This window comes from Bombina bombina, chromosome 2, assembly GCF_027579735.1.
Source record: "Bombina bombina isolate aBomBom1 chromosome 2, aBomBom1.pri, whole genome shotgun sequence".
In the NCBI taxonomy this organism is placed as follows: domain Eukaryota; kingdom Metazoa; phylum Chordata; class Amphibia; order Anura; family Bombinatoridae; genus Bombina; species Bombina bombina.
The window spans coordinates 1095062233-1095074369 of NC_069500.1; the positions used below are offsets into that span (position 1 = coordinate 1095062233).

At 41.6% G+C, this 12137-nt stretch overlaps 1 protein-coding gene across 2 annotated transcripts in view; it reads right to left on the bottom strand.

Annotated features, from left to right (window-relative positions):
* The window catches only part of LRBA (LPS responsive beige-like anchor protein), a 1331662-nt gene that overhangs the window by 1207900 nt on the left and 111625 nt on the right, over positions 1 to 12137 (bottom strand). For both annotated transcript variants that reach the window (XM_053703733.1, XM_053703731.1), the window contains exon 17: positions 1280 to 1401. In XM_053703733.1, the coding sequence (XP_053559708.1) occupies positions 1280 to 1401 (122 nt within the window). The remainder of the gene's footprint in view (positions 1 to 1279; positions 1402 to 12137) is intronic.

Below are 12137 nucleotides of genomic sequence, written 5' to 3' on the forward strand. Positions count from 1 at the left end.
GAGCGCAAAAGAGGGGGAGAGAGAGCGCAAAAGAGGGGGAGAGAGAGCGCAAAAGAGGGGGGAGAGAGAGCGCAAAAGAGGGGGGAGAGAGAGCGCAAAAGAGGGGGAGAGAGAGCGCAAAAGAGAGGGGGGAGAGAGAGCACAAAGAGGGGGGAGAGAGAGCACAAAGAGGGGGGAACAGAGAGCGCAAAAGGGAGGGAAGAGCACAAAAGAGGGGGGAGAGAGAGCAAAAGAGAGGGGGAGAGAGAGAGCAAAAGAGAGGGGGGGAGAGAGAGAGAGAGAGCAAAAGAGAGGGGGGAGAGTGAGAAAGCAAAAGGGAGGGGGGAGAGAGAGAGAGCAAAAGAGAGGGGGAGGGAGAGAGCGCAAGGGGTGGGACCGCTGTACTGCAAAAAATGGCCCGTGTGAACGGGCTTTAGGACTAGTCTAAATATACTTCCCTACTGCACCAAGCTGCATAAGCACCATCAGTGGCATCCTTATGAGGTGACTCACCCTCTTTATTAATATATAATATTGTTTTTAAATTTTGCATTTCCTATGATAGACCATTACCCATTCAAGTTCTGGACTTGTGAGATTGCTCTACACTTAACGTATGTCTCCTGGTTGCCTTAGATATAAGTTTCAAGTTTTGAGGTATAAATCCTTTTCCTCCGATACGTGGTGAGGTTCAAGAGAGGTCTCATTTTGAATTTGGGGGATTGTTCTTTATTAAGGCACTAATATCAGATATCATCAGATAAGTTTGTGTATGTTCTTGAATTTGTAACATGCTTCGTATGTGTCACTTGAAACAGTCTATAGGCGACATAACTTTGTCCCACTGTTTTTTAAATTCTTGATGGGCTTTTATGTTTATTGGTTGGACAAATCTGTAAGTTTATTATGTTTGTAAAGAAAAAAAAACAAAACTTTGCAATGGAGACATGTTCTGTTTCTATAGCAGTTTCAGATTAGCATGATCACCTGCAAAATTTGTAAATGATTAAAATCTGGTTTCTGTTCTCCATATATTGTAATATTTATGGTTTATGCTGAAACATTTATATAAAACTATATAAAAAATGTACTTGGTGTAAAATCTCATTTCATTAAAGGTTATTTTATATGTTTTATAAAATAAAATTAAGATGTTACTAGTGGTTGTGAACTATTTAGCTATTTATACATTGGCAATAAATGGATTTTAATATTGGTATACACATAGCTGCATGCCAGAAACATAATCAAAAACACATTTAATTCTAACAAGCTATTTGAATGCAAACACACATATTACCTTTGCAGTCGACTTTCCTGCTAAGCCCTGACCTGCGTTCTGTTTTTTTAACTTTTCTCCAGTGGATTTTATATGTAACTGCTGTTGACACTCCAGACAATTTCTTACAGCCACGGCACAGACTGCAGGAAAGGAAATAGACATGTTTTAAGTAATTTAACCCATTTAAAAAAATGTTTAGAATTTTTTTTTCCTTTTGATCACAAAAACACTTGTAGTTTTGATATTTAATTTATTTATTTATTGCAAAAAAAGTAATGACGCCTCTTCAAGAACTAATATTGTGTGTTGTGGTTCTATAACCAGCAATATAAGCGAATAGTAAATTCTAGTATTTTTATAACGCTAGACGTTACCAGTGCAACAAATAAAGGGGACTTTCAGTCATGAAGTATAAAATACTTCATGCTGAAAAATACTTAGTCTGCAGCGTTTGCCACGCTGAGCACATCAGGCTGCCCACTGCAGAACGCTATTTTGCAGTGAGGTGATATTAGGCCAATAGCATGATAGCTATCCGGCATAATGCCAGCTGGGCCGCACGGCAATTGGCTAAGAGGTGGAAACATCACCTTATTGAAAAAATAGCTTTCTGCTGTGGACAGCCTGAGGTGCTCAGCTTGGCGAACGCTACAGACAAATAAACAAAGTTTCAGCATGAAGTATTTTATACTTCATGACTGAAAGTCCCCTTTATATGTTGCAATAAAAAATCCTAGCGTTTCACAAACACTAGGATTTATTATCACTTTAAGGATTTCATATTAGAGACATGAAACATTTTTTCTTCTTTCATGATTTAGATAGAGCATACAATTTAAACAACTTTATAATTTACTTCTATTATCAAATTTGCTATCTTTTGTTAAAGGAGGAAAGCACTACTGGGAGATAGCTGAAATTACATGGTTAGCCAATGACTATGTATATATGTGCAGCCACCAATCAGCAGCTAGCTCCCAGTAGTGTATTGCTGCTCCTGAATCTACCTAAGTAGGTTTTTTAACAAAGGATACCAAAAGTACAAGGAAAATTAAATACAAATAAATTGGAAAGTTTAAAATGACCTGCTGTATATGAATCATGAAAGTTTAAATTTTTACTTGACTGTCCCTTTAAGGAGTAACAAAGAGGTAGTAATTGTTAATATATAAAATGTAATCTTGAGAATTCACAGTAAGCCAGTCAAATTGGATATCTTTTTACAATATCATACTTCTAAAACAATAAAAGAAAGTCACACTAGGCATAAATGATAATTTTAGTCAAACTAAAAAAAAATAATAATAATGCTTACCTGATAAATGTATTTCTTTCCGGATATGTCGAGTCCACGGCTTGAGTAATTACTGTTGGGAATCAATACCCAAGCTAGAGGACAAGGATAAATAGGGAGGGACAAGACAGGCAGTCCTAAACAGAAGGCACCACCGCTTGAAGAACCTTTCACCCAAAAGAAGCCTCAGCCGAGGAAAAAGTATCAAAATTGTAAAATTTTGAAAAAAAGTGTGTAGAGAAGACCAAGTTGCAGCCTTGCAAATTTGTTCCACAGAAGCTTCATTTTTAAAAGCCCAAGAAGAGGAAACTGCTCTTGTGGAATGAGCGGTAATTCTCTCAGGAGGCTGCTGTCCAGCAGTCTCATAAGCCAAACAAATTATACTTTGTAACCAAAAAGAAAGCGCAGTAACAGTAGCTTTCTGACCTTTACGTTTCCCAGAGAAACAGACAAAAAGGGCAGAGGACTGGCGAAAATCCTTAGTCGCCTGTAAATAGAATTTAAGAGCACGTACAACATCCAAATTGGGTAACAAATGTTCTTTGGAAGAAGGAGGATTAGGACACAGAGAGGGAACAACAATTTCCTGATTGATATTTCTATTAGAAACAACCTTAGGGAGGAATCCTAAGTTAGTACGAAGAACCGCCTTATCGGCATGAAAAATAAGATAAGGGGAATCATACTGCAGAGCTGAGAGTTCCGAGACTCTTCGAGCAGAAGAGATAGCAACAAGAAACAAAACCTTCCAAGACAACAACTTAATGTCTATGGAATGCAACGGCTCAAACAGAGCCAGCTGTAAAACTTAAAGAACAAGGTTAAAGGGACACTGAATCCAATTTTTTTCTTTTGTGATTCAGATAGATCATGCAATTTTAAGCAACTTTTTAATTTATTGCTATTATCAATTTTTCTTCATTCTCTTGCTATCTTTATTTGAAAAAAAGGCATCTAAGCAATTTTTTGGTTCAGACCCTGGAAAGCACTTGTTTATAAATGAATCCACCAATCAGCAAGAACAACCCAGGTTGTTCACCAAAAATGGGCCAGCATCTAAACTTACATTCTTGCATTTCTAATAAAGATACTAAGAGAATGAAGAAAATTTGATAATAGGAGTAAATTAGAAAGTTGCTTAAAATTGCATGCTCTATCTGAATCAGGAAACAAAAAATTTGGGTTCAGTGTCCCTTTAACCCTTTGAGTGCTAATGACGGCTCAGAGCCGTCACTAGCACTCTCCCACCTTGAGGGAGATCTGGGGGCTCCTTACTGCTCCTACCCCAGCGATCGTGCCTGTAGAGTGACAGGCATCGCTGGGGCTTCACGTGATGCGCAGTGACGTCACACGCAATAATGTGATGACGTCACCGCGCAACTTTATTTATACTTAACAATGTTAAGTATAGGAGGAGGGGGCATGCTGCTTAGAGGCCATCTAAGCAGCTACAGACCCCCAAGACCCATTGTTGGAAAGGTAATCTCTTAACCTTCCCAACAGTGTGAGTCTTGGGGGTCAGTAAAAAAAAAAAAAAAAAAAAAGTTAAAAAAATGTTCTCAAAAATTTCAAAAATAAAAAAAATATAAAATAAAATATTAGCACCCAGGTGGGAAATGGCTTAGCAGCCAAAGGGTTAAGGCTCCAAGAAGGGGCAACAGACTTAAAGACAGGCCTGATTTTGACCAAGGCCTGACAAAGATTGCACATCTGGCACATCCGTCAAACGTTTATGTAGTAAAACTGATAAAGCAGGAATCTGACATTTGAGGGAACTGATGGACAATCCCATCTCCAGGCCTTCCTAAAGAAAAGATAAAATTCTAGGAATATTAATTCTACTCCAAGAGTAGCCCCTTGGATTCACACCAATAAAGATATTTGCGCCATATCTTATGGTAAATCTTTCTAGTAACAGGCTTGTGAGCCTGAATCATGGTCTCAATGACCGTCTCAGAAAAAACACGCTTAGACAGAATTAAGCGTTCAATCTTCAAGCAGTCATCTTAAGAAAAATTAGATTTGGATGAAGGAAGGGACCCTGAATCAGGAGGTCCTTCCTCAGAGGTAGTCTCCAAGGTGGGAGAGATTACATCTCCACTAGGTCTGCAAACCAGATCCTGCGAGGCCACTCAGTGGCTATTAGAATCACTGATGGCCTCTCCTGTTTAATACAAGCAATGACTCGTAGAAGGAGAGCAAACTGAGGAAACAGGTATGCCAACCTGAAAACCCAAGGAACCGCCAGAGCATCTATCAGAACGGCCTGGGGATCCCTTGACCTTGAACTGTACCTTGGAAGTTTGGCGTTCTGACGGGTAGCCATCAGATCTAACTCCAGCACCCCCCATTTGAGGACTACGCTGGAAAACACCTCCGGATGTAGTCCCCCCCCCCCGACCGGGATAAAAAGTCTGTCTGCTCAGAAAATCCGCTTACCAGTTGTCTACTCCTGGAATGTGGATGGCAGATAGCAATTGACAGCAATTGTGGGTCTTTGCCCACTGAAGAATCCGAGTAATCTCTTCATGGCTAAGGAACTCAGAGTTCCTCCCTGATGATTGATGTAAGCCACAGAGGTTATGTTGTCTGATTGGAACCTGATAAACTGGGCTGAGGACAACTGAAGACAAGCCAATAGAGCATTGTAAATCACCCTAAACTCCAAGATGTTGATGATCCAAAGGCCCTGAGCTTTTAACGAGTTCCAGACTGCTCCCCAGCAGGCTGGCGACCGTGGTCACGATCACCCAGGAAGATCTCTGAAAGCATGTGCCCTGAGACAGATGTTCCTGAGAAATCCACCACGGGAGAGAATCCCTTGACTGATCTAACTCTATTCCCTGAGATAGATCCACATGGTCGCCATTCCATTTTCTGAGCATGAACAACTGGTGAGGTCTCAAATGGAATCGAGCAAAAGGAATGATGTCCATGGAAGCCACCATCAGACCGATTACACCTCCATACATTGAGCCACTGAAGGACGAGCAGAAGCCAGAAGAGAGAGGCAAGAGGAAATTATTTTGTTTTCCTGACAGAAAAAGCTTCATCAATAGAGAATCTATGATGGTTCCTAAGAACCCTACTCTTGTAGCAGAGGAAAGGGAGTTTGTTACCAGATTCACATTCCATCTGTGGGAACGAAGAAAAGACAACAATATATCTGTGTGAGATTTTACTAGTTGAAAAGATGGCAACTGAACCAATGTCATCCAGGTAGGGTGCCACAGAATGGATCACTGCCAAAAGAGCCCCCAGAACCTTTGAAAAAATTCTGGGAGCCATGGCTAAACTAAATGGAAGGGCCATGAACTGGTAATATTTATCCAGAAAGGCAAATCTCCAGAATCTGTGATGGTCCCTGTGAATAGGAACATGAAGATACGCATCCTTTAGGTCTATGGTTGTCATGAACTGACCCTCTTGTACTAAAGGAAGAATGGAGCGTATAGTCTCCATCTTAAAGGATGGAACTTTGAGAAACTTGCTTAGACACTTCAAGTCTAGAATAGGACGGAAAGTTCCCTCTTTTTTGGGAACCACAAATAGTAGAACCAGAGACCCTGTTCCTGCACTGGAACTATCACTCCAAGGGAGGAAAGATGTTTTATACATTTCAAGAACGCCTCTCTCATTATCTGGTCTGCAGATAATCTTGATAGAAGGAATCTGCCTCTGACAGGAAAAGTCTTGAATTCCAATTTGTAACCCTGGGATACTATGTCCACAGATCAGGGATCTGGGACATCTCGTAATCAGGCTTCAGAGAACTGAGAAAGTCTGCCCCCCACCTGATCCGATCCCAGATCGGGGGCAAACACTTCATGCTGATTTGGAATCAGCTGCGGGTTTCTTTGATTGTTTCCCCTTGTTCCAAGACTGATTGGGTTTCCAAGAAGACTTGGATTGTTGCTGCTTCGAAGAAGGGGAAACAAGGTTTTGCCCTTGTAAGGAATTACCATAAGCTTGACTTTAGAGGAAAAGTCCGCAGACCAGGATTTCAACCATAATGACCTGCGGGCTAGGACAGCAAAACTAGACGTTTTAGCATCTAGTCTAACAACCTGTAAAATGGCATCTGCAATAAAGGAATTGGCCAACTTAAGAGCTTTAATCCTATCTTGAATTTCATACAAGGAAGTCTTTACTTGAAGAGAATCAGGCAAGGCGTCGAACCAATAAGATGCTGCACTACTCACGGTGGCAATACACACTGCAGGTTGCCATTGGAGACCTTGATGAACATAATTGTTTTTTCAAATAAGCCTACAGCTTCTTGTCCATTGGATCCTTAAAAGAGCAGCTATTTTCAATAGGATTAGTGGTTCTCTTAGCCAGAGTGGAAATTGCCCCTTCAACTTTGGGTACAGTATACCAAGGGTCTTTAATGGAGTCCTCGACAGGAAACATTTTCTTAAAAATAGGAGACAGGGAAAAAGACGCCCCTGGTTTCTCCCATTCCTGTGAGATAATCTCCCTAGCACAGTCCGGCACAGGAAAAACCTGAAGTGGAAGGTTCATCAAAGAAACTATTAAAGTTTACTAGATGTCTTAGGAGTGACAACGACAGGGGTATTGAGTCATCTAAAGTAGCTAAAACCTCCTTTAATACACAAAGGTGTTCAAGCTTAAATTTGAAGGATACCACCTCAGTCTCAGAAGAATGAATTATACTGTCTGAATCTGAGATTTCACCTACAGAAAGCAGAACTGAGCACAGGCACCTTACTTTCTGAATTTCTAGATTTCCTCTTGCGTTTTCCCATTTCTGCTTTTAAATAAACTTCACTAAAAGTTAGAGGAACCGCAGGGCACTACATGTGATGCCATTGAGGCTTGGGACGTGGCAGGAGAAAGCTGAGGTATTATTTTAACATCATCACACTGAGAGACATTAAGCTCAAAAATGTTACCTTTATTTTGCAAGGTTTTCTTGACACATGAAGAACAAAATTGCATAGGAGCTGCAATTTGTGCATCTAAACATAATAAGCATGAATTCATGAGAGCAGGCTCTTGCTCCATATCAGACCTGTTGTGAAACAGTAAATACTGTGTACAGATAAGTTTCAAAGATTTTAATATTCAATTAAAATAAGCCAAGGAAAAAAATTCACTTTAAAATTTTATCCCAAATTAGGATCAATCCCCAGCTTAAATAAAGCGAGAAAAGTTAAGAAAAAACATTTAACAACTTTTTCCTCAGAAACCTTATGAAGTAAAGCCAGTCATGTGACCACAACTGCCAAGCTCAAATTACTACTGTGACACAGAGAGGCACTAAAAATAGCTTCCTGTTACAGAGTACCATAAATAAGTTTTTTTCAAACCTGACAGTTTAAAATGTTGCATCGGTTTATTTTAAAGCAAAGGGTAAATGAATAAGCTGCCGAAATAGAAAAACAAAATTTATGCTTACCTGATAAATTTAATTCTTTCTTGAAATGGCGAGTCCACGGGTCATCAGAATTACTGTTGGAGAATATCACTCCTGACCAGCAGGAGGAAGCAAAGAGCACCACAACAAAGCTGTTAAATACCACTCCCCTACCCACAATCCCCAGTCATTACACCAAAGGGAAAGGAGAAAGAAAGTAATATAAGGTGCAGAGGTTCCTGAGGTTTATAGAAAAAACAGAATTTATGTTTACCTGATAAATTACTTTCTCCAACGGTGTGTCCGGTCCACGGCGTCATCCTTACTTGTGGGATATTCTCTTCCCCAACAGGAAATGGCAAAGAGCCCAGCAAAGCTGGTCACATGATCCCTCCTAGGCTCCGCCTACCCCAGTCATTCGACCGACGTTAAGGAGGAATATTTGCATAGGAGAAACCATATGATACCGTGGTGACTGTAGTTAAAGAAAATAAATTATCAGACCTGATTAAAAAACCAGGGCGGGCCGTGGACCGGACACACCGTTGGAGAAAGTAATTTATCAGGTAAACATAAATTCTGTTTTCTCCAACATAGGTGTGTCCGGTCCACGGCGTCATCCTTACTTGTGGGAACCAATACCAAAGCTTTAGGACACGGATGAAGGGAGGGAGCAAATCAGGTCACCTAAATGGAAGGCACCACGGCTTGCAAAACCTTTCTCCCAAAAATAGCCTCAGAAGAAGCAAAAGTATCAAACTTGTAAAATTTGGTAAAAGTGTGCAGTGAAGACCAAGTCGCTGCCCTACATATCTGATCAACAGAAGCCTCGTTCTTGAAGGCCCATGTGGAAGCCACAGCCCTAGTGGAAGGAGCTGTGATCCTTTCAGGAGGCTGCCGTCCGGCAGTCTCGTAAGCCAATCTGATGATGCTTTTAATCCAAAAAGAGAGAGAGGTAGAAGTTGCTTTTTGACCTCTCCTTTTACCAGAATAAACAACAAACAAGGAAGATGTTTGTCTAAAATCCTTTGTAGCATCTAAATAGAATTTTAGAGCGCGAACAACATCCAAATTGTGCAACAAACGTTCCTTCTTCTAAACTGGTTTCGGACACAGAGAAGGCACGACTATCTCCTGGTTAATGTTTTTGTTAGAAACAACTTTTGGAAGAAAACCAGGTTAGTACGTAAAACCACCTTATCTGCATGGAACACCAGATAAGGAGGAGAACACTGCAGAGCAGATAATTCTGAAACTCTTCTAGCAGAAGAAATTGCAACCAAAAACAAAACTTTCCTAGATAACAACTTAATATCAACGGAATGTAAGGGTTCAAACGGAACCCCCTGAAGAACTGAAAGAACTAAATTGAGACTCCAAGGAGGAGTCAAAGGTTTGTAAACAGGCTTGATTCTAACCAGAGCCTGAACAAAGGCTTGAACATCTGGCACAGCTGCCAGCTTTTTGTGAAGTAACACAGACAAGGCAGAAATCTGTCCCATCAAGGAACTTGCAGATAATCCTTTTTCCAATCCTTCTCGAAGGAAGGATAGACTCTTAGGAATCTTAACCTTGTCCCAAGGGAATCCTTTAGATTCACACCAACAGATATATTTTTTCCAAATTTTGTGGTAAATTTTTCTAGTTACAGGCTTTCTGGCCTGAACAAGAGTATCAATAACAGAATCTGAGAACCCTCGCTTTGATAAGATCAAGCGTTCAATCTCCAAGCAGTCAGCTGGAGTGGGACCAGATTCGGATGTTCGAACGGACCTTGAACAAGAAGGTCTCGTCTCAAAGGTAGCTTCCATGGTGGAGCCGATGACATATTCACCAGATCTGCATACCAAGTCCTGCGTGGCCACGCAGGAGCTATCAAGATCACCGACGCCCTCTCCTGATTGATCCTGGCTACCAGCCTGGAGATGAGAGGAAACGGCGGGAATACATAGGCTAGTTTGAAGGTCCAAGGTGCTACTAGTGCATCTACTAGAGTCGCCTTGGGATCCCTGGATCTGGACCCGTAGCAAGGAACCTTGAAGTTCTGACGAGAGGCCATCAGATCCATGTCTGGAATGCCCCACAGTTGAGTGATTTGGGCAAAGATATCCGGATGGAGTTCCCACTCCCCCGGATGCAATGTCTGACGACTCAGAAAATCCGCTTCCCAATTTTCCACTCCTGGGATGTGGATTGCAGACAGGTGGCAGGAGCGAGTCTCCGCCCATTGAATAATTCTGGTCACTTCTTCCATCGCCAGGGAACTCCTTGTTCCCCCCTGATGGTTGATGTACGCAACAGTCGTCATGTTGTCTGATTGAAACCGTATGAACTTGGCCCTCGCTAGCTGAGGCCAAGCCTTGAGAGCATTGAATATCGCTCTCAGTTCCAGAATATTTATCGGTAGAAGAGATTCTTCCCGAGACCAAAGACCCTGAGCTTTCAGGGATCCCCAGACCGCGCCCCAGCCCAACAGACTGGCGTCGGTCGTGACAATGACCCACTCTGGTCTGCGGGAGGTCACCCCTTGTGACAGGTTGTCCAGGGACAGCCACCAACGGAGTGAGTCTCTGGTCCTCTGATTTACTTGTATCTTCGGAGACAAGTCTGTATAGTCCCCATTCCACTGACTGAGCATACACAGTTGTAATGGTCTTAGATGAATGCGCGCAAAAAGAACTATGTCCATTGCCGCTACCATCAAACCTATCACTTCCATGCACTGCGCTATGGAAGGAAGAGGAACGGAATGAAGTATCCGACAAGAGTTTAGAAGTTTTGTTTTTCTGGTCTCTGTCAGAAAAATCCTCATTTCTAAGGAGTCTATTATTGTTCCCAAGAAGGGAACTCTTGTCGACGGAGATAGAGAACTCTTTTCCACGTTCACTTTCCATCCGTGAGATCTGAAGCGCTCTGCGCGCCACAATAGCAAACCCAGAATTTTTCGCCGCTAACCTAGCCAATTGCAAGGTGGCGTCTAGGGTGAAAGAATTAGCCAATTTAAGAGCACGAATTCTGTCCATAATCTCCTCATAAGAAGAAGAATTACTAATAATCGCCCTTTCTAGCTCATCGAACCAGAAACACGCGGCTGTAGTGACAGGGACAATGCATGCAATTGGTTGTAGAAGGTAACCTTGCTGAACAAACATCTTTTTTAGCAAACCTTCTAATTTTTTATCCATAGGATCTTGGAAAGCACAACTATCTTCTATGGGTATAGTGGCGCGCTTGTTTAGAGTAGAAACCGCCCCCTCGACCTTGGGGACTGTCTGCCATAAGTCCTTTCTGGGGTCGACTATAGGAAACAATTTTTTAAATATGGGGGGAGGTACGAAAGGTATACCGGGCCTGTCCCATTCTTTATTAACAATGTACGCCACCCGCTTGGATATAGGAAAAGCTTCGGGGGGCCCCGGGGCCTCTAGGAACTTGTCCATTTTACATAGTGTTTCTGGAATGACCAGATAATCACAATCATCCAAATGGGATAACACCTCCTTAAGCAGAGCGCGGAGATGTTCCAACTTAAATTTAAAAGTAATCACATCAGGTTCAGCTTGTTGAGAAATTTTTCCTGAATCTGAAATTTCTCCCTCAGACAAAACCTCCCTGGCCCCCTCAGACTGGTGTAGGGGCCCTTCAGAAACAATATCATCAGCGTCCTCATGCTCTTCAGTATTTTCTAAAACAGAGCAGTCGCGCTTTCGCTGATAAGTGGGCATATTGGCTAAAATGTTTTTGATAGAATTATCCATTACAGCCGTTAATTGTTGCATAGTAAGGAGTATTGGCGCGCTAGATGTACTAGGGGCCTCCTGTATGGGCAAGACTGGTGTAGACGAAGGAGGGGATGATGCAGTACCATGCTTACTCCCCTCACTTGAGGAATCATCTGGGGCATCATTTTTACTAAATTTTTTATGACATAAATCACATCTATTTAAATGAGAAGGAACCTTGGCTTCCCCACAGTCAGAACACAATCTATCTGGTAGTTCAGACATGTTAAACAGGCATAAACTTGATAACAAAGCACAAAAAACGTTATAAAATAAAACCGTTACTGTCACTTTAAATTTTAAACTGAACACACTTTATTACTGCAATTGCGAAAAAGTATGAAGGAATTGTTCAAAATTCACCAAAATTTCACCACAGTGTCTTAAAGCCTTAAAAGTATTGCACACCAAATTTGGAAG